This window comes from Pimephales promelas, chromosome 12 (genome assembly GCF_988280905.1).
Source record: "Pimephales promelas chromosome 12, fPimPro1.hap1.1, whole genome shotgun sequence".
Lineage (NCBI taxonomy): Eukaryota > Metazoa > Chordata > Actinopteri > Cypriniformes > Leuciscidae > Pimephales > Pimephales promelas.
Window position 1 is genome coordinate 36,364,284 of NC_142780.1, and position 24,870 is coordinate 36,389,153.

Genomic DNA, 24,870 nt, shown 5'->3' on the forward strand with positions numbered 1-24,870 from the left:
CCTTCCAGAGCTGAGATATCGAATCTCAAAATTTCGACCCGAAAAAAAAAACGACAGTGGTACCCCTTACGTTTTTTTTTTTGGGCGAAAAATGAAGTGTCTCCAATCTTCTCAAAACTCTGGATTCTGATAGAGGGCCATGAGACTTAGACCTGAGTGCAAAAATGGAGGCTCTAGCCCCTTCCAGAGCTGAGATATCGAATCTCAAAATTTCGACCCGAAAAAGAAAACGACAGTGGTACCCCTTTTGTTTTTGTTTTTTGGGAAAAAAATGAAGTGTCTCCGATCTTCTCAAAACTCTGGATTCTGATAGAGGGCCATGAGACTAAAACCTGAGTGCAAAAATGGAGGCTCTAGACCCTTCCAGAGCTGAGATATCGAATCTCAAAATTTCGACCCGAAAAAAAACGACAGTGGTACCCCTTACGTTTTGTTTTTTTCGGGCGAAAAATGAAGTGTCTCCAATCTTCTCAAAACTCTGGATTCTGATAGAGGGCCATGAGACTTAGACCTGAGTGCAAAAATGGAGGCTCTAGCCCCTTCCAGAGCTGAGATATGGAAACTCAAAAATTCGGCCCGAAAAAAAAACGACAGTGGTACCCCTTACGTTTTTTTTTTTTTTTGGTGAAAAATGAAGTGTCTCCAATCTTCCCAAAACTCTGGATTCTGATAGAGGGCCATGAGACTTAAACCTGAGTGCAAAAATGGAGGCTCTAGACCCTTCCAGAGCTGAGATATCGAATCTCAAAATTTCGACCCGAAAAAAAAAACGACAGTGGTACCCCTTACGTTTTTTTTTTTTTGGGCGAAAAATGAAGTGTCTCCAATCTTCTCAAAACTTTGGATTCTGATAGAGGGCCATGAGACTTAAACCTGAGTGAAAAAATGGAGGCTCTAGACCCTTCCAGAGCTGAGATATCGAATCTCAAAATTTCGACCCGAAAAAAAAAACGACAGTGGTACCCCTTACGTTTTTTTTTTTGGGCGAAAAATGAAGTGTCTCCAATCTTCTCAAAACTCTGGATTCTGATAGAGGGCCATGAGACTTAGACCTGAGTGCAAAAATGGAGGCTCTAGCCCCTTCCAGAGCTGAGATATCGAATCTCAAAATTTCGACCCGAAAAAGAAAACGACAGTGGTACCCCTTTTGTTTTTGTTTTTTGGGAAAAAAATGAAGTGTCTCCGATCTTCTCAAAACTCTGGATTCTGATAGAGGGCCATGAGACTAAAACCTGAGTGCAAAAATGGAGGCTCTAGACCCTTCCAGAGCTGAGATATCGAATCTCAAAATTTCGACCCGAAAAAGAAAACGACAGTGGTACCCCTTTTGTTTTTGTTTTTTGGGGAAAAAAATGAAGTGTCTCCGATCTTCTCAAAACTCTGGATTCTGATAGAGGGCCATGAGACTTAAACCTGAGTGCAAAAATGGAGGCTCTAGACCCTTCCAGAGCTGAGATATCGAATCTCAAAATTTCGACCCGAAAAAGAAAACGACAGTGGTACCCCTTTTGTTTTTGTTTTTTGGAAAAAAAATGAAGTGTCTCCGATCTTCTCAAAACTCTGGATTCTGATAGAGGGCCATGAGACTAAAACCTGAGTGCAAAAATGGAGGCTCTAGACCCTTCCAGAGCTGAGATATCGAATCTCAAAATTTCGACCCGAAAAAAAAACGACAGTGGTACCCCTTACGTTTTGTTTTTTTCGGGCGAAAAATGAAGTGTCTCCAATCTTCTCAAAACTCTGGATTCTGATAGAGGGCCATGAGACTTAAACCTGAGTGCAAAAATGGAGGCTCTAGACCCTTCCAGAGCTGAGATATCGAATCTCAAAATTTCGACCCGAAAAAAAACGACAGTGGTACCCCTTACGTTTTTTTTTTTTGGGCGAAAAATGAAGTGTCTCCAATCTTCTCAAAACTCTGGATTCTGATAGAGGGCCATGAGACTTAAACCTGAGTGAAAAAATGGAGGCTCTAGCCCCTTCCAGAGCTGAGATATGGAAACTCAAAAATTCGGCCCGAAAAAAAAACGACAGTGGTACCCCTTACGTTTTTTTTTTTGGGCGAAAAATTAAGTTTCTCCAATCTTCCCAAAACTCTGGATTCTGATAGAGGGCCATGAGACTTAGTCCTGAGTGCAAAAATGGAGGCTCTAGCCCCTTCCAGAGCTGAGATATCGAAACTCAAAAATTCGGCCCGAAAAAAAAACGACAGTGGTACCCCTTACGTTTTTTTTTTTGGGCAAAAAATTAAGTTTCTCCAATCTTCCCAAAACTCTGGATTCTGATAAAGGGCCATGAGACTTAGACCTGAGTGCAAAAATGGAGGCTCTAGCCCCTTCCAGAGCTGAGATATCGAAACTCAAAAATTCGGCCCGAAAAAAAAACGACAGTGGTACCCCTTACGTTTTTTTTTTGGGCAAAAAATTAAGTTTCTCCAATCTTCCCAAAACTCTGGATTCAGATAGAGGGCCATGAGACTTAGACCTGAGTACAAAAATGGAGGCTCTAGCCCCTTCCAGAGCTGAGATATGGAAACTCAAAAATTCGGCCCGAAAAAAAAACGACAGTGGTACCCCTTACGTTTTTTTTTTTTGGGCGAAAAATTGAGTTTCTCCAATCTTCCCAAAACTCTGGATTCTGATAGAGGGCCATGAGACTTAGACCTGAGTGCAAAAATGGAGGCTCTAGCCCCTTCCAGAGCTGAGATATGGAAACTCAAAAATTCGGCCCGAAAAAAAATCGACAGTGGTACCCCTTACGTTTTTTTTTTTTGGGCGAAAAATTAAGTTTCTCCAATCTTCCCAAAACTCTGGATTCTGATAGAGGGCCATGAGACTTAGACCTGAGTGCAAAAATGGAGGCTCTAGCCCCTTCCAGAGCTGAGATATCAAAACTCAAAAATTCGGCCCGAAAAAAAAACGACAGTGGTACCCCTTACGTTTTTTTTTTTGGGCAAAAAATTAAGTTTCTCCAATCTTCCCAAAACTCTGGATTCAGATAGAGGGCCATGAGACTTAGACCTGAGTACAAAAATGGAGGCTCTAGCCCCTTCCAGAGCTGAGATATGGAAACTCAAAAATTCGGCCCGAAAAAAAAACGACAGTGGTACCCCTTACGTTTTTTTTTTTGGGCGAAAAATTAAGTTTCTCCAATCTTCCCAAAACTCTGGATTCTGATAGAGGGCCATGAGACTTAGACCTGAGTGCAAAAATGGAGGCTCTAGCCCCTTCCAGAGCTGAGATATGGAAACTCAAAAATTCGGCCCGAAAAAAAAACGACAGTGGTACCCCTTACGTTTTTTTTTTTGGGCGAAAAATTAAGTTTCTCCAATCTTCCCAAAACTCTGGATTCTGATAGAGGGCCATGAGACTTAGACCTGAGTGCAAAAATGGAGGCTCTAGCCCCTTCCAGAGCTGAGATATGAAAACTCAAAAATTCGTCCCGAAAAAAAAACGACAGTGGTACCCCTTACGTTTTTTTTGGGGGGGCGAAAAATTAAGTTTCTCCAATCTTCCCAAAACTCTGGATTCTGATAGAGGGCCATGAGACTTAGACCTGAGTGCAAAAATGGAGGCTCTAGCCCCTTCCAGAGCTGAGATATGGAAACTCAAAAATTCGGCCCGAAAAAAAAACGACAGTGGGACCCCTTACGTTTTTTTTTTGGGGCGAAAAATTAAGTTTCTCCAATCTTCCCAAAACTCTGGATTCTGATAGAGGGCCATGAGACTTAGACCTGAGTGCAAAAATGGAGGCTCTAGCCCCTTCCAGAGCTGAGATATGGAAACTCAAAAATTCGGCCCGAAAAAAAAACGACAGTGGGACCCCTTACGTTTTTTTTTTTTTTGGTGAAAAATGAAGTGTCTCCAATCTTCCCAAAACTCTGGATTCTGATAGAGGGCCATGAGACTTAAACCTGAGTGCAAAAATGGAGGCTCTAGACCCTTCCAGAGCTGAGATATCGAATCTCAAAATTTCGACCCGAAAAAAAAACGACAGTGGTACCCCTTACGTTTTTTTTTTTTTGGGCGAAAAATGAAGTGTCTCCAATCTTCTCAAAACTCTGGATTCTGATAGAGGGCCATGAGACTTAAACCTGAGTGAAAAAATGGAGGCTCTAGACCCTTCCAGAGCTGAGATATCGAATCTCAAAATTTCGGCCAAAAAAAAAAACGACAGTGGTACCCCTTACGTTTTTTTTTTTGGGCGAAAAATGAAGTGTCTCCAATCTTCTCAAAACTCTGGATTCTGATAGAGGGCCATGAGACTTAAACCTGAGTGCAAAAATGGAGGCTCTAGACCCTTCCAGAGCTGAGATATCGAATCTCAAAATTTCGACCCGAAAAAGAAAACGACAGTGGTACCCCTTTTGTTTTTGTTTTTTGGGAAAAAAATGAAGTGTCTCCGATCTTCTCAAAACTCTGGATTCTGATAGAGGGCCATGAGACTAAAACCTGAGTGCAAAAATGGAGGCTCTAGACCCTTCCAGAGCTGAGATATCGAATCTCAAAATTTCGACCCGAAAAAAAAACGACAGTGGTACCCCTTACGTTTTGTTTTTTTCGGGCGAAAAATGAAGTGTCTCCAATCTTCTCAAAAATCTGGATTCTGATAGAGGGCCATGAGACTTAAACCTGAGTGCAAAAATGGAGGCTCTAGACCCTTCCAGAGCTGAGATATCGAATCTCAAAATTTCGACCCGAAAAAAAACGACAGTGGTACCCCTTACGTTTTTTTTTTTTGGGCGAAAAATGAAGTGTCTCCAATCTTCTCAAAACTCTGGATTCTGATAGAGGGCCATGAGACTTAAACCTGAGTGAAAAAATGGAGGCTCTAGACCGTTCCAGAGCTGAGATATCGAATCTCAAAATTTCGACCCGAAAAAAAAAACGACAGTGGTAACCCTTACGTTTTTTTTTTTTGGGCGAAAAATGAAGTGTCTCCAATCTTCTCAAAACTCTGGATTCTGATAGAGGGCCATGAGACTTAAACCTGAGTGCAAAAATGGAGGCTCTAGACCCTTCCAGAGCTGAGATATCGAATCTCAAAATTTCGACACGAAAAAAAAACGACAGTGGTACCCCTTACGTTTTTTTTTTTTTGGGTGAAAAATGAAGTGTCTCCAATCTTATCAAAACTCTGGATTCTGATAGAGGGCCATGAGACTTAAACCTGAGTGCAAAAATGGAGGCTCTAGACCCTTCCAGAGCTGAGATATCGAATCTCAAAATTTCGACCCGAAAAAAAAACGACAGTGGTACCCCTTACGTTTTTTTTTTTTTGGGTGAAAAATGAAGTGTCTCCAATCTTATCAAAACTCTGGATTCTGATAGAGGGCCATGAGACTTAAACCTGAGTGCAAAAATGGAGGCTCTAGACCCTTCCAGAGCTGAGATATCGAATCTCAAAATTTCGACCCGAAAAAAAAACGACAGTGGTACCCCTTACGTTTTTTTTTTTTTGGGTGAAAAATGAAGTGTCTCCAATCTTCTCAAAACTCTGGATTCTGATAGAGGGCCATGAGACTTAAACCTGAGTGCAAAAATGGAGGCTCTAGACCCTTCCAGAGCTTAGATATCGAATCTCAAAATTTCGACCCGAAAAAAAAACGATAGTGGTACCCCTTAGAGATAGGGTGAGATGCTCGAGTAGAGCCGCTGCTCCTCCACATCGAGAGGGGTCAGCTGAAGTGGCTCGGGCATCTGATCCGGATGCCTCCTGAAGGTCTCGGTGTCGCCCCGGAAGAGCTGAAGGAAATGTCTAGAGAGAGGGAAGTCTGAGCGTCTCTGCTTAGACTGCTGCCCCCGCGACCCGCGCCCCGGATAAGCAGAAGAAGATGGATGGAGACCGGAGTAATGATGCTGGAGTCAGCTTTGATCACAGGAATAAATTACACTTACTTCGAATATAAAATATTTCACAATTTTTACTGTATTTCTGATCAAATAAATGCAGCTTTGGTGAGCAGAAGAGACATAAATAAAGCCTTAATTGAAACATTAACTGAAAACATTGTTTTATTATTAAAAGTATAACATTGTCACCAATTATTTACATATCTTTTTTTTTTTTCCGGCTGCCTCAAACCATTAGACGCTTAAAGCTCAAACTGATTGTAAATCCACTCTTCATTTGTATTTTAACACAGAAACACAGAGCGCATTATCTTCCACATGATGCGGCGGCGCTTCCCACGGGACGACGCACGTCTGATGCGGATCAAACACACTGTCCATGCATTTATATTAGGCTTTTGGTGCCAGTGATGTTTTATAAGAGGCAATTATGAATATACAGATAAGACACGGGTCAGCTCTACATGCTGGTGGGAATCTTCTGCTTCCGGTTCTTGGCGGGAATCCCAGTCTGTTGAAACTCCCGTTTCTCCGTCAGGTACTCCTGCTTACACTCCTCGTAGAACACCGGATCCTGATAGCTGAGGAGTAAACCACACACACACACACACACGTCAGGTACTCCTGCTTACACTCCTTGAAGAACAGCGGATCCTGAAAATTGGTTACAGGTTAATTAGGTAATGAATAAACTAACATGACATGAGTGATATCTTAGTTCCTGTATTTGCTGATCTTTGTTAATGTTAGTTAATTAAAACACAGCTGTTCATGTTAGTTCACAGTGCATTAACTAATGAAAACAAGATTTTAATAAAGTATCAATAAATGTTCAAATCAACATTAACAAATATTAACAAATGCTGTAAGTGAAGTTCGTTATTAGTTCACGATTACTAATGCAGTTAATTAAAGAATCAAGTGTTATGAATGAATTCATAAAGATACAGTTAGTTCATGTCAGCTTAGGACTTAAATATTATATGCAACTTTTGATTTTAATAATGCATTAGCAAATGTTAAAATGAACATAATAGATGCTTTCATTGTTAACTAGAGAATGAACCTTATTTCGATACTGAAATCGTATTAATTTCAAGAATTTGATCGAATTGATCATGTTTTTGGGGAACAAATATCACTAATGTTTGAACTGCGAATTAATATAATTAAAGTGTCTAAATATGTCTTATATATCCACTTCAATACGTTTTTCAAACATTTTTAAATATAGTCACTCCAATGCTGTAACACGTGATCATACAAATAATAAATGAAAATACATTATGCAAATATACTTTATACATTTTCTGCATGAATTTCAGCATTTTAATGTCACTTTAACTTCTGTAATGTTTGCATGTTTCATGTTCTCTGCCGGATGGTTACACCAGCTGGACCACTTTGCCCTTAAAGATGCGTGATAAGAAAGGCATGGGTTATGAAGTTATGAAGTGTAGCGGGTTATGATGGCTCTTACTGCCGCGTCAGACACTCCTTCAGAGCCGCGTTCTCCTCCCGACACTTGAACACCATGAAGAAGCCGGCGTCTTTACAGCAACGGTTGAACGCTGGACACAACAGAGGAAACCCTGGGGTTAGAGTCGATTCTCTCTACAGACACACACTGCAAACACTGTCTTTAAACACATTCACACACTCACTCACTCCAAACATACACATACACACACACAGATACACACACAAGCCCAGTCCTCCATCAGAGGTTTGGAGGGATATCAATGTAAACAAAAATGGTTCTTTTTTTTTTTTTTTACCAAAAACACCAGATCCTCATATTAGAGTGATTTCTGAAGGATCATGCGACACTGAAGACTGGAGTAATGATGCTGAAAATCACAGGAATAAATTACACTTTACTGTATATTCTGAAAAACTGAGAAAACACATAGAAAACATAGAAAACTGATGATTTATATTAGAATAATATTTCAGTGTTTTTACTGTATTCCTGATCAAATAAATACAGCCTTGGTGAGACTCTTTCCAAAACTTTTAAAAATCTGAACTATTTTAAACTGTAAAATAGTTCAAAATAGTTTAAACTCACTGAGTGAGTGAGTGAGTGAGAATGAGTGTGTGTGTGTGTGTGTGTGTGTGTGTGTGCGCAAGGCCATAGAGGGGTTTGTTATGCATTAATTACGCCCTCTCTCTCCCCCAGAAAACATCACTGTAATTGTGTGTGTGTGTGTGTGTGTGTGTGTGTGGGTGTGGTGTGATTGCGGTGTGTGTCATCTGTATGCAGAACAGAGCCAGCAAACCAATCCCAGAAAGCACAACCGTGAGACTAATCTAATACATATAAAGCTCATCTGACGCCATGCATAAACATGAAGCCGGACGAGAAACGGCCCACAAACACACCAACGCCACAGAATGTGTGTGTGTGTGTGTGTGTGTGTGTATAAAGAGAATGTATGCACGCAACTGCTGAATATATATATCACTATGAGTACAGTAGAATGCACTTCTCAAAATAAAAAAAATACAGTTTATGAATATTTTTTTTAAGAATCACACAATTTATTGTTATCTATGATTAAATGTAAACAGCAAAAAATAAAGGAATCGTTCAAATTTCATTTGATTACATTTTTAAATAATAAATTAAATCTTAAGAGTTATATGCATTATGTTTTTGATTATTAAAAGGGTCATGAAAGTGAAATTAGAGAAAATAAAACATATTTTACAGGGTTAGGGTTGAAATTACTTTATAATTTCAACAAAACTGCATTTTAGTTCACGTCATTTACCAGCAAAATATTTCCAAGAAAATCTAAATATTCATAAACGGGATGGAGAGGAGGAGCTAAGATTATTATAGTTTTTATTTTAATTTGCTTTAAATTTCAGTTTAGTTTTAGTTTGTGTCATTGTTAGTTTTAGTTCAGTTTTTATTTTGCGAACACATTTATATTTAGTTTTTATATAGTTGACAGAAAGCCGGGCGTTTGAGTTGAGCGAAGGGTAATGTTTGCAAGATTGCAGTTCCTCTCATGGATCTTAGAGATACAAACAAAAGAATAGTTCGAGATTGGACATAGAAACCAAATAAATGCAACTAGAAAGTAAAACATATGAATAATTCAGTGGTTAATTGCTATAAACACACAAACAAAAAAAAGAAAGAAATTTATGGTTTATAAGCACACAAAAAAATTCTATTGTCAATTGAACTTAGATAATAACTGTGGTTCAGATTACATAATATTTTGAGATTCTGTTGATTAAATCAATGTCCTTCATTGTATGAACTCAAATTTTTAATTTTAATGAACTCAAAATTAAGGCAACTTACTATTTTAAGTTATTTTCTACAGTCCAGGAACTTTCCTAAACCACAGATTTTCTATATTTGAGTTTGTTTATCAGCATCTGTTGTTAGTTTTCTTTAGTTTTTCATTTATTATGAATTTATTATTTTATTTCTGTTTTTTGACCAATAGTTTAAGTTTTCGTTTAGGTGAACACAGTAGCCTTGGGTGAGCGAGTTCTCACAGATGAAAGATGATAGAGATGTGTATGTGTGTGTGTGTGTGTGTGTATGTGCGCTGGATGACGAGCTCTGATCAGAGAGAGTCCACGGACGCATTAATAGCTTCAGCTCTGATCTGAGCCGAGTCGAGGCGAGCGCATCTGGCCTGAAGCTGCAGAACGAAGCCGGTTCTTCAGTCTGTGGTCAGAGCTGGAGGAAAGCAGCACTTTGATGGCACAGTGCAAGAGCGCACACACACACACCGACACACACTGAGGTGTGAGATCATCAATGAGCAAACCAGGGGGTTTCCAGTCCAGAAGCACAAACAATCACAGAGAAGAGCAGAGTGTGACTGAGCATCAAAGCACACACACACACACACACACACTGCTTCTAACGCAATTTTTCAACAATCCTTTTAAAAGAAAAGTAGCAATGCCTAAGTATTTTGTTGTGAACTCATTTGGCCATAACCCTTTTGACCTTTGAGGTCACATGACAGCTATTGGTGTAAATCCAGAGTTTAATGTTGTTTATGTGTGTATGTGGTGTGTTTCATCCACTTTAACACACACCGTGTGTGCGTTGATAAGTGGACAGCATTGCTGAGTATTTCCTCCTTAAAACTGCAGTGAACCAAAGACAGTCTCAAACACACACTTTGAAATCGCTGGTGTTTCTGACGTCACAAACCACCTTGGAACCAATCAGATCAACGTGTGATCGTCAACCAGTGGATCTCTGAGTGAGGGAGTGGAGGCAAGGCTCATTTGCATATTCATATTCATAGAAATGTGTATACTAAAAAACCACCCATATTTCAGCAAAATAAAAGCGGGGGATTTGACGGGTTGAAACTGAAGACGTTTGAAAGTGAAGAATTTAATATTATTATACTTTTAGCTGTTTGTAGTCAAGCATGAAAACCTTTACAAGGCAGTGTTTCCATTAGTCATGCAGCTCAAACTATCTAGATGTGTAACTTTTTTAAATAAAATATTAAAACAACATTTTAAAGAGATTTGCATCATGTCAGTGACCATAATTAGTTTTCAACAAAAAAATGTAAATTAAATCATTAACTCGACTCCTACCCAAATGATCAATGCAGCTAGTTACAGAAATATGAGTTACAGTGTATGCGAGTGAGTGTGTGTGTGTGTGTTGTGAGTGTGTGTGTGTGTGTGTAACTCACCATCCACGTTCTGAACGCATCTCTCTTTAGCTTTCTCCCGCATCATCTTGGGAATCAACACGTCGGTCTCCACGTGCCTCAAGGGCGGCTCTTTTGTGGACAAACATAATCAGTCAATAATCAATAATCATCTTCATATGAACCACGACATTCAGTCAATAATCCATAATCATGTTCATATGAACCACAACATTCAGTCAATAATCCATAATCATGTTCATATGAACCACAACATTCAGTCAATAATCCATAATCATGTTCATATGAACCACAACATTCAGTCAATAATCCATAATCATGTTCACATGAATGAAAACATACAGCTGTACATTATCCTAGAAGAGTCATTTGATTCATTCATTTATGTAAACGATTCACCCAAAACCCCTCCTGATGCCACAGTCTATATCTGCAGATGATCAAAAACATATCAAATGCTTTTTATATAACATGACATTTCTCGCATCTATAAGCGCATATGATGGATTGAGGACAGTAGTGCTGACATTCATACACACATTCATAAGAAACATTCCCGCTGAAATAAAAACACTCCTGTACCTGCTTTAGACGGATCCATCTACACTTCAGTTACTGTCACTAGTTATTAGATGTTTTACTGTTATAAAACATTCATCTGTGTCCAATGTCACCCTCTGCGCAGCGTGTTTACAGTGAGACCGGGTGTTTCACTCACTTCCGGTGACGACAGCGGCAAAATACGCTAGAGCTTCTGGTTATTGTAGTTCTGCGGGGCTCAGAATGAGCTACAAACCACCACAACTAAACGATAGGTGATTGTTTGTAGTTCAAGAGTTCTACAATATAAACGATGACAATTTTGGCTGGTGATATTAGGGGAAATTATTTAGAATAATAATAAAAAAATAAAGTTACGCTTTGTATTAATTACCATAATTTCGTGATGACAACATGTGACATTCCCTCTGGAGGATTTTTTTTTTTTGCATAGGCTAATTATTCCATAAAGACCTTAAACCTAAACTATTTTTACAAAATCTATAAATGAACAAGACAAACACTAGCATTTATGTAAACACGTTTTTAAGACGCCTACCTTACTGACCGATTGCGTGCGCGCCTGCGCGAGTGTGTGTGTAGAAACAAAAAACTGAATTTAAATAAATCCAAATATGTTATTGATAGGCCATTTAGATAGAATAAATAATGAAATTGGTAAGTAATTAGTAATGAAGCGTTCACTTCATTATCATTTTTAAACACAAACTGAGACGCACAGAAGCGGTAGAGTCGAGTTTTGTGAATATGTGCAGTTTTAAATCTCATCACTGGATCTCACCTCGAGTTACAGCAGTGTTAAGGTCAACGATGAAAGAAAATGTTATGAAACCGTGAGATCCGTGAGCGCGTAACACCTGTCGCAGCGCGTGTGTGTGCGTGTGACACCTGTAGCAGCGCGTTACCTGCCGTGCGCGTGTCAGTCTCACACCACAGCTTTAATGTCGAATCCAGTTGTGCAACAGCAGCAGACACACACACCGCAGGTCTGACACTGAACGCCCGAACGCTGTTTCTGCTGTTGCTGAAGTGAACGCGTGTCTGTGTTTCCCACAGTATAAAGCTCATCCGCAGTCACAGACATCTGAGTGTCTCACACACGCCATCAGACAGACCAAACCACACACACTCCTCAACAAGACAAATCTCATCAAACAAAGGGTCTATACACGCGTGCATGTGAAGAGCGACACACACCCACACACACACAGGTGAAGAGAGAGAGAGAGAGAGTTTACCAGCTGTTCGGACAATCCCAGCGTCTAATGTTCACATCAAGTTATATGAAAACATTATATCTGAATTTTTTTTTACATTAAGTAAAAAGTAAACGTTAACATTCCACAATTCTTCAAACGTTATGGGAACGTTACTTTTGAGAGTTGCAAAATATGAAAACTATTGAAACTCGATGTTCGTGGAAGTTTTTTTCTGAAATGTTTTGGTTGGATGTTCGTCTAACTTTTCTATATATACATGTTTCAGAACGTTCAGAGAACCAATAAAAACATTATTTTGAACATTCCGAGAACATCCAGACCAGAAGACAATTATACAATATTACACAAGTGCCATTATTCAGCTGAGATTTGATTTAGTTTCAAAAGAGTGTAATTCATGTTGTATCATTCAAACATTATGGGAACGTGCTTTGTAATTTTCTCAAAACATAGCCTACACATCGCTCATGCACGTTTGTTTTATGAAATGTTTTAGTTGGACGTTCATAACGTTTTGTTACTTGTTTCAGAACATGTGTCATTCCCATAATGTAAAGAATGATGAAATAGAATGTTTCCTTGTTTAGTTTATCAAGTATTTAATGACTTCAATTCCAGCGCTAAAGCAAAGAAAGGTTCATTAGGGTTCTATTTTCACACTTAAAACTGTTTATGCCAAAAAGAGGAGAAATTATTGCATAATACTTAAAAAAAAAAACATTTCTAGTGATAAAGTTTGTTTAAGAACAGCTTAATTCATAAAATTCAATTTAAAAATGAATTAAAACAGAAATAACAAACATGATTCCACAATGGGAAGCGGGTTTTCTCAGTGATGTCATAGAAAAATGTGTTTTTCTTTAGTCTGACAATCCAAAGAACATTGTTCTATAAAGAACCATTTGAGCAATGGAGATTCCACGGATGGTAAAGGTTTCTTCATGAACCATTGATGCCAATGAAGAACCTCTATTTAGTTTTCTTCCCATGCAGACAGCAACACACACTCTAAAAACACTGAGTTAAAAACAACCCAATTTGGGTTCTTTTTGGGTTCTCGACAGAACACATGCTGGGTTAGCAAATTGGGTTGTTTTTTTAACCCAGCATACTGGCTTGATCGATTTTTACTAGTATTAGCTTTTTTCTTTTCTTTTTTTTTTACTTCATAGATGAATTAATGTTAACTTTTAGTTTTTTCATATTCCACACAACTGGTTTGCATCATAATGACTTTATTTGAATAATATTTTACCGTATAACATATTTTATATTGTTAATACATTACCAACATTTAAGCTTGTTTAACAAATATTAGAAGTAAAAAATAAACATGAAGTAATTCACATCTGCCGCAGGATCTGAGTTACACAACTCCAAAAAAAAAATGCTGGGTTGTTTCAACCCAATTTTGGGTCAAATATGGACAAATCCAGCCATTGGGTTATATTTTTAAATGACATTTTTTAACCCAATGTTTGGATTTGTCAATATTTGACCCAAAATTAGGTTAAAACAACCCAGCATTTTTAGAGTGCACCCAAACACTGAAAAGATAACCCCAAAAAACTGACCCAAAAGGCTCAACCCAGGATTTGGGTAGAAAAAATAACCCAAGATTATTTGAGAGTGTGGAATCCATCCGTCCACACTATGTAGAATACTACGTGCAGCTTTAGGAGTCTGCACTCTAAAAAAAAAAAAAAAAAGCTGGGTTGTTTTAACCCAATTTTGGGTCACATATGGACAAACCCAAACGTTGCGTAAAAAATGCAATATTAAAATGTAACCCAACTGCCATAGATATTTGACCCAAAGTTGGGTTGAAATAACCTTTTTAGAGAGCAGAATAGCATGTCTTCTAACATGTTACACGACTGATTGAACATCCTCACCGTGTGTGTTTTCACCGTGTGTGTTTTTGAGCGTGTGTGAAGCCTAATTAGCACAGGCTCACCTGGACTCTGGTTTGGACGGATCCGCGAGCCCTGCCCGAGGATGTGCACCTTTGTGTTTATTTCCTCCATCTGACACCGATGGAGAGTTTAATACCATCCCGTCAGAGGTTTGCCAAGGCCGGGATGCGACCCACCGCTCCAATATTCCCCGGCAGCAGCAGGCCGTCGTGATCCTGGCAGAGGAAGGTTAGCAAAGTTAAAACCTCTTACACTACGGCTCGCTGACCAGCCAACCGCAGCGGGAGGCTCGGCGTCCCACAGACTAATGTTAAAGGGACAGAAGAGGAGATATCAGAGTCGTGGAGACTAGCAAACATCCCAGCGAGCAGTTCAGCGTTTAAAAGACACGACACAGCCAGACGTCTCAAACAAGGCAACATCTGACCTGTCAGGGAGACGTCTAAACCATCGCCCAACAATAGAGTCATCAATTAGATGACGAAGAAATGAAATGGGCGATGGTTTAGACGTCTGTTAAACGTCAGGGCTGTGTTTGGACGGATATTAGACGTCTTTTAAACACTAAATTGCCGAGAACCTTTCTTTCTTTCGGTCGGTTTACATTACTGGTCGATAATTCTTGAACTGCCGCAAATTGAAGATTTTTCTTGGAATGGAAAAACAAACGTGTATTTTATATAAAAAGTGCTTTCAACAAAGACTGGAAAAAATTATTAAAGTCGCCCTGTAGTCAGTAATCACATCCCTTAAAAATCATCTTTGATCATTAAAATTAATTATTTAAAGTTTTTTTCATAGAAAAAAAAATAGAATGTAACTCGACACCTTTGCCTCATAGTATCTATGAATATGCAAATGAGCCCCGCCTCCACTCAGAGATCCACTGGTTGTCGATCACACGTTGATCTGATTGGTTACAAGGTGGTTTGTGACGTCAGAAACACCAGCGATTTCAAAGTGTGTTTTTGAGACTGTCTTTGGTTCACTGCAGTTTTAAGGAGGAAATACTCAGCAATGCTGTCCACTTATCAATGGATATTGATAACTAAAGGCAGGAACTATGAGCTCATTGAAGTAATCAATACCTGTTTGTTAACAAAAGATTATGACATTTAGAAAAATGTAGCATTGTTTCATGTTGATTCATATAATACGTAATATGCTTAGTTAACTATGTATTAATTTAAGCAGAGATTGCAACTTGTGCTTTAATGATCACAATAATCAGATTTTTTTTCATTAAGCATGACATTTATTTACTTAATAATTTAAAGTCAAGTCAACTGATCACTATTAACTAGATGTATTTGTTTGCAGATTTAACAGTATTAGGCGGATATTGCAACTTGTGCTTTAATGATCATAATAATCTGCAGATAATGCCTGATCAGAAGCGCAGCGACTGATGTAAAGATAAACGAGGGTCCGCACGTGGGATCGTATCGGTGTTACGATCACATGCCCATAAAGAGGAGCAGCTTTTGTTGATCTCGGCGTCCCGGTGGTGTCAAGATGCATTTCCTCTGAAGCAAGTGAGGAGCTTCACAGTGCTGCAATCTGGGCTCGCAAAACCCTTTGACACCGCAGTTTTAATTAAAATTACATTATGAGTAATCAAGCGGAAGACTTGGGGGGGGGGGGGGAGGCTGGAGGTGAACCTCATCTCTACCAACAGGCAATGGACCCACGCCACGCCATGCCACACGCAACACACACACACCCGGGTCTACAGGTTCATGTCTCAGCGCTCAGATAAATGTTTTCATGGATGTTTGTGAATGCAATGCAGAGTCAAATAATAATCAAAAACAATAAAACAGGTGAAAAAATCCCATGCATGATCAGAAAACACCTCAAAATCAAGTCAGCTTTATTTCTATAGCGCTTTATACAGATTCAAAGCAGCTTTACGGGAAATTAACAGAATCATATATAGTTGCAAGCAGCAATTATGCTCAATAAAGGCACGAGTTATGCAAGCATGGCCGGCGGCTTCATGAAACGGCAACAACGAGTGGTATTTTAGATTAATTTCGTCAAAATGGTCTTCAAGTTTGACCGAATATATCGCATTGTTCTCAGTGTGACTCAAGAAATTTCCATAAAACATATCAGCATATTTTAAAGGTATAAGCTATTATGAATTTTGTCCTTCTTAGGATTGTGCCGATGACACGCAGTGTTTCGTAATGATTCGTCATGAAATACAGCATTTTACAACCTGGCTGTTTCCAAATATTGTGAATTATTCGACTCGATGTGCTGCACTGGATCAACAGAGACTAATATTATGATTTTTGGCCAAACCGTACAGAAGTTATTAATAGCTATTAAATAACAGTAAGCCAAGGAATCAGAGGAAACAATTTATGGTTGAAATGTCATGTGTGTGAGTGCAACTTTGGACAGTTGGTGGCGCTAGAGGGATTGTGACTCCAGAATTGCAGTGGTTGATGTTTGGACTGTCTTCTATCGGTGTGCCAAATCTCACAACTTTTAACAATACGCTTCTATGGGCGGCCATAGACTCAAGAGAAGAAGAAGAAGAAGAAATCTGACAGATGATCCCTGATGATGCAAACAATATATACAGTCAAGCAAATCTCAAATGCTTGCATTGTTTGCATCATCTTATCGTCAAACTCTAATCTAAAGTTTAAGATTATTTTAAATTGGTGAAGCACTTATTTTTTGGTATTTTACTATAATGTATATTTGTACTGTTGTTGTATTGTTGTTAGTTTGTATGCTTTTTTATTAATATTGTCAAGCACATTGTATATAATTGTGATATATAAATGGCCATTGCCAAGTGTGACTATAAGGCATGAACATATTAAAAAAATTCTAAACACCAACATCATGATTTTCTGTGAAGCTGCTGAAAGTGCCACTAATATGGCGAGGTTCAGGGCTGGAAACACACTGTTGTGTCACAGCTCTCGTGTCTTTGTTTTAGTTGGAGTGCGATCACGAGAGCAGATTCACTGTGACACGACTCAACATCAAGCCGCAGATAAAGACGACGCGTCTGAAGCCCCCGGTCCTTCACACACCTTCTCCAGCCGGGGACTCGACACCGGCTCCCTGAAGCCCTCTCGCTTTACAAACACTCCAAACAATCGCAGCTTTCCAGGAAAGGTCTAATATCTAGTGTAATATCTGTTTCCAGGAAAACTGCACCTGTCCTTGCCTTTTAGTCATAAACGCTAAAAAACTGTAACGTGAAAAAGCGGTAACACTTTATAATGCATTAGCAATTAATAACCTTTGTTAATGTTATGTTCATGGTGCATTCAGAATTAAATATTAAAAATGTATTAGTAAATGTTGAGATTAATAAATGCTAAATAACTAAATAACTATAAAACCTTACTGTTAAGTGTTACCAAAGCTTTTGTTTCTGTAAATAATTGTGAATATACTGTTTGTCAATATTGGGAACGATTAAAAATGATTAAATTTAAAATGATTAAAATAGCAAATAAATCAGGCGAGAATGAAAAACTGTAATACTTTACAACAAGGATCCAATTGTTAACACTAATTAACTCCTAAACGCTTTATTAATCTTAGCTATTTTCTAATTAAAGTACTTTAGATACTTTAAAGCTATTAATCTTTAGCTAATTTCAACATCATTCAAATCAAAAGGTTCATCTGTTATTATTATTATTATTAACTGGACCTGAGCAAACATGCACTAATGTTATGAAAGATTAATAAATACTGCATTGCTCACTGATAATGCATTTACTAATGGCACGTAAAAAACATAATATAATCAGTCCAGTCAAAATATTCAGATGTGCAAATATGCTGTCTTTTGAATATCAAATGCTAAAACCAAGAACTGCACCTGTCGTTGCCTAATATGAGTAAAAAAACTAAATCAATAACATGAAAAAGCGGTAACACTTTATAAAACATTAAGTAACAAATAAGGAGCATTTGTAGCATTTAATAACCTTTGTTAATGTTATGTTCATGTTAGTTCACGGTGCATTAACTAATATTGACAAATTTTGATTTAAAAAATGTAGGTAAATGTAGAGATTAAAGTATTGGTCATGTTAAAAGCAATTAAACCTTATTGTAAAGTGTTACTGAAATATTTTGTTTCAAGAATGATGTCACTTTAAATATTGTAATAATTGTGAATGTATGTCAATATTACAATATAAAACAGCAGAAACAGCAAATTAGGTGAGAAAGAGAAACACTAGTGAACTACATTAGTTCAAATGATTCAGATTTGCAAATAGGTTGTCTTTTGAATATGAAACGCTAAACCCAAATAACGAGCATAAAACATGCCAGTGTTTTAGCAAAGCGTGCTCTCGGTTCAGAACTGAAATAGAAATGACAGAAATGTTAATATGACATCCATTTTCTCCCAAAAATGTCAAAAAGATACAAAGACTCCTGGGTTTGTGCTTGAGGCCACTCACCGAAATAATTATGAGCTCCATAAAAGGCCCTCGGTAAGAAAGTGGCAGAAACCACCAGGAGAAAAGGATCGAACAAAATTACTTTCTCTGCCTCTGCTTTATGTGCTTTAATAAGAGCCGGCGTCAGAGGGCCTTCTTCAGCAGGAGCCGAGCTCGTCCATTCAGACGCCGCTGTGTTTTCTGTATTCATTAAGAGAGAAAGATCTGCTCTCGGCTCCACATATCACAGTTTCCCTTCATTACATGCTGGAGCTCACATGTGTTAAAAGAAGAGGAAGAGGAGGAAGAACGCGTGGCTTTGAATGGGATCGTGCACACGAGACGCTCTCAGAATCCATTCTGCTCTGGGCTCTTATACAGTTCTTTATGTATTTCTCCCTCACACACACACACACACACACACACACACACACACACACTCCTCAGAGAGGTTAATTACTGCGCGGAGAAGTTTGGACCCGCTGAGCAGAAACGCTTCGGTCCGACAGACAAAAGGCCGAACGCAAAGGTCTGCACGAACAGAAGACGCGCGGCTCTAATGACGCTCGTGGCGTGGAAAAGCATTTGCTTTCATGTTTTGGTCAAATGAGCTTGATGATGTTTAGATGACCGTGGAGAGAACAAACATGTGTTCCCATTGAGTCATTTATGATGTTCTCTGAAGGTGCCATTTCTTTATGTTTGCTATTAAAAAATGAAAATGTTTCATTTTAAGGGAACCTTCCATTTCATCATTTCACAAATACTACTTTTTTAATGTGTTTTTTTTTTACTTTTGAAATGTTACTTTTGAACATTCGGAAACAATTAGTTACATTTAAAAATGTTGCAAACATTGAACGTTACTTTTGAAACATTACTTTAGAACCGTTACTTTTAAAAAGTTACTTTTGAAACGTTACTTTAGAACGGTCACTTTTGAAACCGTTACTTTTGAACCACTACTTTTAAAACGTTACTTTTAAAATGTTATTTTTGAAGTGGTACTTTTGAAACATTACTTTTGAACATTCTGAAAAAGTAGTTACATTTAAAAATGTTGCAAACATTGAATGTTACTTTTGAACCGTTACTTTTAAAACTTTACTTTTGAACTGTTACTTTTTAAATGTTACTTTAGAACTGTTACTTTTAAAAAGTTGCTTTTGAAATGTCACTTTTGAAACCGTTATAACCGTTACTTTTAAAATGTTACTTTTGAACTGTCACTTTTGAACCGTTACTTTTAAAACGTTACTTTTGAACTAGTACTTTTGAAACATTAATTTTGAACATTCTGAAAAAGTAGTTACATTTATAAATGTTGCAAAATTTGAATGTAACTTTTGAACCGTTACTTTTAAAATGTTACTTTTGAACTGTTACTTTAAAAAAAATACTTTTGAACTTTTACTTTTTAAACGTTACTTTTGAAACGTTACTTTTGAACCATTACTTTTGAACCGTTAATTTTAAAACGTTACTTTTGAAATGCTACTTTTGAAACGCTACTTTTGAACGCTCTGAAACAAGTAGTTACATGTAAAAAAATACTGAGCAGAAACGCTTCGTTCCGACAGACAAAAGACCGAATGCAAAGGTCTGTGCGTACAGAAGACGCGCGTCTCTAATCGCTCGTAGTGTGGAAAAGCATTTGTTTTCATGTTTTGGTCAAATGAGCTTGATGATGTTTAGATGACCGTGGAGAGAACAAACATGTGTTCCCATTGAGTCATTTATGATGTTCTCTGAAGGTGCCATTTCTTTTTTGTTTGTTATTAAAAAATTAAAAAGTTTTATTTTAAGGGAACGTTCCATGTCATCATTTCACATTTCACATTACTTTTTGAATGTTTTCTAAATATCTGAAATTACATAGTAAGTAGTAACTGAATTAGTAACGTCCCACCAAAACATTTAGCAAACATTGAACGTTACTTTTTAAACGTAACATCTGAGCGTTCTGAAACAAGTAGTTACATTTAAACATGTTGCAAACATCGAACGTTTCTTTTAAACAAAAATGTTGGAGAACGTCCAATTGAAACATTTCCTGAACCATGTATAAATAATATTTTTCTGCAAACGTTTTGAGAATGTTATTAAAGACCAGATAAATTCGAACAAACAAAAAGTAAAAATTTTTCTAAAAAAGTAGAAAATTACTTTCTAAATCCCATATCAACCTTGACCAGCTGAACAATACATTATCTAATGTGGAACCGTATTGTAAAGTGTAACCAAATAATAATGAATGATGTTCATGTCATTCCAAACCTGTATAACTTAGGTTTTTACATTTACAGTAAGTCCACAGGAAAAAAAATAACACCCTAGAGGTTTGGAACAACATTGGAGTGAGAATAATATGTTGTTTTTTGGGTGAAATGTTCCTGTAAAGCTCTGTTTTCCTCTTTAATCTAGGGCAGGAAAACGGCACTTTTAGCCTCGTTTCTCTCTTCACTGCCACTTTCTATTGCTCAAGGTTTTGCCAGTTAAACGTAAGTGAATCCAGTGGTTTTGACAGACCTGAACACACACAGAAACAGAAGCGGAAGGTTGAATCTGCCTCGAGGACGGCGGCCATGACCTTACACACATCTGTAAGAAAGCACAGAGAAGATGGAAAGCATGTTTTCTCAAAATAAAAATCTTCATTCATCAGATTTGTATTAAAAGATACAAATAAAAACATAATTATCGTTATTTTAACACTGAATGACAAAACAGATCTAAAACATCTGACATCATTACACAACACAAATCAGTGCTTCTCGTTCACTATTAAACCAATTCAGAAACTCGCAAATGAACAGGGTTTTCTCAAAGTTATGAACAAATGTTCTTATAGTAACATTTATAGAACATTCATTCTGCGTTATCTGTTCTTTAATAATGTTCTCAAAACATTAGCACCAAAACATTATTTATGTTTTCGTGACATTCTCTGTTTTAGATTAAAATCTTCATTGAAGTATAAAAGCAAAAGGTCATCATGCGTTACAGTGATTTTACCACAGTAAATCTGCAATACCATGTAATTTTGTGAAGTGATTAAACAAGCATTGTTTTGCTGGAAAAATAAAAGGAGATTAAAGTGTGTTTCCATAACAGTGTAAATCAAGGAAAAATAATAATGCATTCTGAAATGATTAGACAAGCAGTCGCAGACAGACTATACAAATGACTGAACTTTTGATGAAGTGAAGATGATACCGTAAGATTGTCATTACAGGAGAAACTGATGTTCTAGTCACGCTTGATATTTGATTCATGATGCATTTCTGCGCTGCAACTACAGAAATCGGATTAATTACCTCTGGCTTAAGTTTGTGAAGATAAAGAGCTTACAAAATACCTCCGGGAAAGTGATTAACCACAGAAACAATAAATCAATCAATGACTCAAATGAAGCTCAACTATATCCAGTGTGCTGCATGCTAATAAATCAACGAACCTGCGCTAAATTGTTGTTGTTCACGAAGAGACACGTGACTCTCGCTGGATTTGTGGAAATTTCCCCGTCCCTTTTTACCGTGGCGTGTTTTGAATGAAACATTAGTGCACTTACTGAATACTGCACATTAACTCATAATTCGGTGTATCATATTCTGGAACTATATAATACAATAACGCTCTCCGTTCCGCGGTCGATCCCACAACGCACCGCGCGAGCGTCAGCTTTCACAGGAATGAATTTAAAACACTCGTTCCGCTCCGCCCCAATACATAAGGGTTCATTTAATCAGCGAATCAGTCAGTCCAATCGAAATCTGCTGGGGAGTTTCAGACGACAACAATGGTGGTCAAAAAATTCACAATCAAGATTTGCTCAGGTTCATATGGAAGCTTGTTTTCGCCACAGAATACAACATTTTAAAATATAGCCTAATTACGACTTTTTGATCAATGATCAATGCAGAACAGAGTGGGACACCAGATCCGGGACCAAGAATGACACACACACACAAACAGAGAAGTGCAGTTCACTCAAAGTCAGCTAAATTATGCTTGTGCAGTTTATAAGTCTATAGGGTGTTGGTTGAAACTAACCAATGGAATAATAAGAAATGAGACCATCAGATTAGCTGAAAGAGTCCATAGAAATAGACAATTCCATTCCTTATTATGCCATATACCTATGCAACGCTGCTCCTCGTGGATAATGACTTACGAGCGTGTGGCTAAACAGGGTGCAAGAAATGATTAGATAGACCGAAAAGGAGATGCAAACATGTTTATCCTCCTATCACATCCTCCAAGAGTCCATATTTAATTAGACAAAGCATTTGGGAATACGCATATAAAATGGAAACCGATCCCTCTTACATAAGTCAATTAGTATCTTTAACAGTTTTGTTATATTCTTTACAAGTGGATGTATTCATTTGTTTGCTTTAGAGGGGTGTCATGTACAAAATGATGCTAACAGGATCTAATTAGCAGATGCAAATGAGGAAAGCCGGAGTATTCGCAGAGAAGCAGAAGAGAGGCTCTGTGGGAAAGCTGGAACGCTTCGGATTACCAACGGCCCCCACGCTGGGGACCAAATGTGATGGTCCGCTCCTGCTGTTGTTCTTTACATGAGACAGGAGCAGACCATAAATATAGACGTGGGGGGCGAAAAGGGAGGGTCAAAAAGGGGCTTGACCTTCTGGCGTCCAAATACTCACCCAATTTTACATCCGTCAGTCTGTCGATTTCTCATCGCAGTCTGGAAGCGTTCGTCCCTGTGTCGGCCGTGTTTTCGGTTGCTGTTAGTTGGTGGGAAAACCATGCAGCCAAACTGCTAAAGAGAAGGTAGAGGCTTGAAAAACAAACTGTGTTGCATTTTAAGCATCATATTGCTGTGTATCTGGCAGCACTCGGACCTTCTGCTCTCGCAAAACGCCTCTGCCAAGACACTGGTGCCGAGGTCACGGGCTCTTTCCCCCCGCATGGAAACTACAGGGAACAGTGGCATCGGGACAGAAAGGACCCTTTAGACGTGTCAAAAAGAAAGCGCAGGGGAAGCGAGTATTTGAGCAAACTCCCCACTGTCTGCTGTCCTTAACGCTCTGGCAGCGAGTTCAACCTTCATCGGCTCTGCGATATACTGAGCGCTCATGCATTTGACAGACGCTATTGTCAGAAGACACTTACATTACATTCAAGATGATCAGGTCATGCATTCGCACCCAGAATGACTGGAAATATTAATATCAAAATTATGGTTTATGCTTGAAATGAGAAAATGGGTTTTAACGCCCTTTCGCTGTTCTAAACTCACTGTAAATCATGACTTCGAGGCATTTATTGCTTTATTATGTGGACAATAACTTTATTCTAGAGCTGCTGTAAAGCCAGAACACTGTTACTGTAATCTCCTGTTCTCACTGTAAAACTGCTGTGAAACTCGTATAAATGAAGGAGACTCGACTTGACGTCAGCAATAATCTGCAAGTATCGTCTGTGAAAAGAGATCAAACTTAAGTCTGTTGCTCTAAGGTGTTCTCAACATTCATAAAACACTACGAGGACCACCTTTCCAAATATAGAGTATGAACACAGAACAACAGAAAATAGTCAAAAAGTACAAGGCTGTTAATCTAGGTCAAGTCATTCATAGATCAAAGCTGCTCTTGTATAATAAAAACTTTACTCGGTTACCATTTATTCCTGTAACAATAACAGGGCAGACCAATGACACAACACATTAAATAATTAATAATACATCCCCACATCCAGACTAACAACAGGACACACACACAAAAGGGGAACATTCTCTCTATTCATTCGCAGAATGAATTTTCAAACTGTATACGTGTAAATTATCAAATACAATTTGCGATATTAACATGACTGTTTAAAATAATATTATTTTGCTACGGCTCAGGGCGCTGTTCAAAGTCCTGCCACGCCACACTCACGTAGTTTTATTATAGGCCCTACACATTATTAGTCTCAAATCGTCATTAATGTAAGCTATCTTCACCGTGTGCTGTAACAAGATACATTTAGTTTTACATTCATTTACAGAAATCAGATGTGTGGATGAAAACTGTCGGATTTTCAGGTGAGATTCTCAATGAATTCAGTTATTTTTGTATGTCACACACATCACACACAGTGGAATAAAGTCGTTATTTTTGCGCACAAAAAGTATTCTCGTCGCTTGATAAACTTAATGTTGAGCCACGCGGACCATTTTAACAATGTATTTAATAACTTTT

General features: G+C 38.0%; 1 protein-coding gene across 3 annotated transcripts; it reads right to left on the minus strand.

Annotated features, from left to right (window-relative positions):
• Positions 1 to 5,988: 5,988 nt before the first annotated feature.
• On the minus strand, positions 5,989 to 23,423 carry cmc1 (C-X9-C motif containing 1). Of its 3 annotated transcripts, XM_089118101.1 has the most exons (6): positions 23,332 to 23,423; positions 21,188 to 21,259; positions 14,267 to 14,440; positions 10,550 to 10,639; positions 7,333 to 7,423; positions 5,989 to 6,433 (listed from the first exon to the last, which is right to left on the minus strand). In XM_089118101.1, exons 3-6 carry the CDS (start codon positions 14,334 to 14,336, stop codon positions 6,313 to 6,315), a joined length of 372 nt encoding a protein of 123 aa, XP_088974227.1. In that variant the 5' UTR covers positions 14,337 to 14,440; positions 21,188 to 21,259; positions 23,332 to 23,423; the 3' UTR covers positions 5,989 to 6,312. The 3 variants fall into 3 exon arrangements, with proteins under 3 accessions (XP_088974227.1, XP_088974228.1, XP_039544651.1); XM_089118102.1 differs by lacking the exons at positions 14,267 to 14,440; positions 21,188 to 21,259; positions 23,332 to 23,423 and adding an exon at positions 11,111 to 11,272 and having other exon boundaries at positions 5,989 to 6,514; positions 7,334 to 7,423; XM_039688717.2 differs by lacking the exons at positions 14,267 to 14,440; positions 21,188 to 21,259; positions 23,332 to 23,423 and adding an exon at positions 11,111 to 11,272.
• Between the last annotated feature and the right edge of the window lie 1,447 nt (positions 23,424 to 24,870).

Bases quoted from the DNA above. Each gene is read 5' to 3' on its own strand.
- cmc1 (XM_089118101.1), bottom strand. From the start codon at position 14,336: ATGGAGGAAATAAACACAAAGGTGCACATCCTCGGGCAGGGCTCGCGG. The intron at 10,640-14,266 runs GTGAGCCTGTGC...TGTCCACAAAAG, and splicing joins CCGTCCAAACCAGAGTCCAG to AGCCGCCCTTGAGGCACGTG. The intron at 7,424-10,549 runs GTGAGTTACACA...TGTTGTGTCCAG, and splicing joins ATGCGTTCAGAACGTGGATG to CGTTCAACCGTTGCTGTAAA.